The sequence below is a fragment of the Primulina eburnea genome, chromosome 11 (genome assembly GCF_022965805.1).
Source record: "Primulina eburnea isolate SZY01 chromosome 11, ASM2296580v1, whole genome shotgun sequence".
Classification (NCBI taxonomy): Eukaryota; Viridiplantae; Streptophyta; class Magnoliopsida; order Lamiales; family Gesneriaceae; genus Primulina; species Primulina eburnea.
The window spans coordinates 10,542,398-10,545,774 of record NC_133111.1 but is presented as its reverse complement, the minus strand read 5'-3'; the positions used below and the strand labels follow the sequence as shown (position 1 = coordinate 10,545,774).

Here is a 3,377-nt window from a genome sequence, read left to right as displayed (position 1 = left end):
TTGCTAAGACGTCAACACTTATTTTAATAATGATGTGTTACGTAGTAATATCTTGAAAGAAAGCACACGTAATTATTATTTAATAATATTTAACGAAATTTCCTTCAAATTTTCCGTCCGTGTCGGCAGAAAACTAATTTAAGTTCTTTTCATCTCATCAATTTCAAAATTAAATTTATATTTTATGTAGATATATATAATGTAAGTAAAATTAATGCAGATATTATATAAGATGTGTAACGTGGACCAAAATTTGGTCAATTAAATTGATTTTAATTAGTAATTTTAATCAATTAATCGAACGAAATGGCTACTCGAAAAATTTAAAAAATTGAAAAAATCGTAGCTAGAAAAAATTATAATGAATATGATAATTCTAGGATAAAATTCAAATACGAAAAGATAAATATTTCGTCTACTTTTTAATATTTATAAAAGAAAGAAAGATATTTATTCAAACAAAATATATAATTGATTAAATAATAACAAAATAAGAAAAGAGACACACCGCAAATCCAATTCCTTTAACCTACGTGTCCAGTATCTTCAAAAGTCCGAGAGCATGCGCTCAGATGGCGCCACGTGTCCCCCAAAATCCTGCGGTTTAAGCCTTCCTATCTATTTACTCACAACAGAAATTCAAATTGTTCAGTTGAGAAACAGAATTCCGAAACTCTTCTTTATCCCATCCATGGCGCTTACGATCGACCAAGATAGTCGCCGAGTTCTCAGTTTTCCGGTGGTTCAGCCCTGCGAGGGCATATCTCCGGCGACCCTTTTGGAATCTCTGATCACCATCTCTCGCAGCATATGCAGTTACAAATCCAAATTCTTCGCAACTCAGCGAAGAAACGCCCGTGAATCGATCCGCCAAATTGAGATTCTTTCGATTTTTTTTGAGGAAATCCGAGACCATTCTCCGAGTATGTGGAATCCTATTGTTCTTTGCTTGTCGGAGCTTCACCACACGTTTCAAAAGATTCAGTTCTTGATGGAAGATTGCACGCGTGAAGGAGCTAGATTTTGGATTTTGATGAAGTCCCACTTGGTAGCTACCCAGTTTCAGGTATCGATTCGTTCCGTAGCGACTGCCCTCGATGTTCTTCCATTAAATTCAATTGAAGTTCCGTATGAAACTAAGGAGCTGGTACAAATGCTATCTAAGCAAGCCCGGAAGGCGAAATTCGTGCTCGATCCTGGAGATGAAGAAGCAATGAAGATGGTGATCCTGGTAATGAATCAATTCGAGAACAAAGTCTGTCCCACTGTTTCTATGATGGAGAAGATTCTCGATTATCTGGGCATCAAAACATGGGGTGATTGCCACGAGGAGATTAAATTCTTGAACGAAGAAATTGAGGCGGAATGTGTAGGTTGTGATGAAAGAGAAATACCTTTGTTAAGCAGTTTACTCGGATTATTAAGTTACTGCAGAGGCATCATATTCGAGTATTCTGATTTTTCCGGGATTTTGGACCAAACTGATGGGAGAAATAATAATCTTGAAACACTCAGTTGCTTGAATCCTGAAGAATTTCTGTGCCCCATTTCACTAGAGCTTATGACCGATCCCGTTACAGTGTCAACCGGGCAGACCTACGATCGAGCCTCGATTAAAAAATGGCTCAAATCAGGGAATTTTGTCTGTCCCGTTACCGGTGAGAAGCTCGCAAGCACTGAACTGGTGCCTAACACAAGTCTTCGGAAGCTGATCCAACAGTTCTGCACAGAATATGGTGTCTCTTTGGCAAAGTCGAGGAAGAAGAATAGAGATATTTCAAGGACAATTTCACCGGGAAGTCCCACCAATGAGGAAGCCATCAAATTCTTGTCTCTGTTGCTTACATCAAAATTATGTTGTGGTACAGATTATCAAAAAAACAAGGCTGCCCACGAAATTCGCCTACTTTCCAAGTCGAATCTGTTTAATAGGTCTTGTTTGATCGAATCAGGTTGTGTCCCATATCTACTTGCTTTGCTTCATTCGACGGATCCGGCTACTCAGGAAAACGGTATGTCAGCCTTGTTGAAGCTGTCAAAACAGCCAAAAGGCCAGAAAGTAATTATGCAGAACAAGGGATTGAACTCAATTGTCGGAGTTCTTAAAACAGGATTGAAGTTAGAATCCAGACAAACCGCAGCTGCAACGATCTTTTACCTCTCTTCTACCCACGAAAACCGAAAGATCATGGGAGAAAACCATGAAACAATCCCTGCCTTAATCGAGCTGATCAAAGAAGGGACTCCATGCGGGAGAAAAAACTCCGTGGTGGCTCTCTTCGCAGTACAAATACGTCACAAAAACCGGCAAAAGGCTATAGAATCAGGGGCCGTACCAGTACTTCTAAACCTACTATCATCTTGCAACAGATTTGAGCTTAAAACAGATACATTAGCAGTTCTTTCCACATTGGCGGATAATATAACTGGATCGATCCAAATTTTGGAGGCGGCGTCTCTTCCCTTGATTCTACGACAACTACAGACCATCGAAACACGTGCTGGAAAGGAATACTGCATATCGATTCTGCATTCTTTGTGCCTGAACTGTGGAGATGGTGTTGTGTCTATCTTGGCAAAGGATGCTCCCTTAATGTCTGCGCTTTATTCGGTTATTGCTGATGGAACATCATCCCATGCCAGCAAAATAGCAAGATCACTGACTAAAATCTTGCAGAGATTTAGTGAAACGAGGGCTGCTTTTCAAATCGCCGAGCTGAGGCAAGAACACTTTGTCCATGTTTGACGATGCCTTTCTTTTTCTTTTTGGGTACATATGCTTATTTTTTTGTTGGGGATTTCTTTGCTATCACGTGGTTTGATGGCTTGGGGATTACAAGCTCCTTTTTCTCCTGGAGCTAATTTCTTTGTAGGAATTTTATTTATTGCTGTAATTAAGAGTGAACATCCATTATTTTTTTATAGTTTTAGATTTATTGCAGCTTTTACACGAGTTCTTTTAATTTGGTGGGATTAAAATTCGAGATGGTCTTAGGATAAAAATATTAGATTCGAGGAAAAAGAGTTTGAATTAAAATTTCTAACACTAGTAGTTTTGGAGTAATTGAAATATATTATAAATTCTAATACATGTATCCTCCAAATTTTAGTGTTTTCATGATTTCAGCTTTATTATATGAATTTGTTTTCAAACATTAGTAATTAGCATTGCTTGATATATACATATGAATCGATTTCTTTTCTGATAGAAAATATATGGCATGAATTAGTTTATTTTTAAAAAAAATTCTATTATATATATATGTTTTGACATGACCACAACAATAAAATAAGAACTGAAATATTATACAGATATATATATGTATATATATATATATATATATATATATATATATATATATATATATATTATATCT

At 36.8% G+C, this 3,377-nt stretch overlaps 1 protein-coding gene across 1 annotated transcript; it reads left to right on the top strand.

Annotated features, from left to right (window-relative positions):
• Positions 1 to 415: 415 nt before the first annotated feature.
• On the top strand, positions 416 to 2,924 carry LOC140805961 (U-box domain-containing protein 19-like). The gene has a single exon (XM_073162348.1). It carries the CDS (start codon positions 563 to 565, stop codon positions 2,744 to 2,746), a length of 2,184 nt encoding a protein of 727 aa, XP_073018449.1. The 5' UTR covers positions 416 to 562; the 3' UTR covers positions 2,747 to 2,924.
• The last annotated feature ends 453 nt before the right edge of the window (positions 2,925 to 3,377 follow it).

Excerpts from the sequence above, each read along its gene's own strand:
- LOC140805961 (XM_073162348.1), top strand. The coding sequence starts at position 563 with ATGCGCTCAGATGGCGCCACGTGTCCCCCAAAATCCTGCGGTTTAAGC.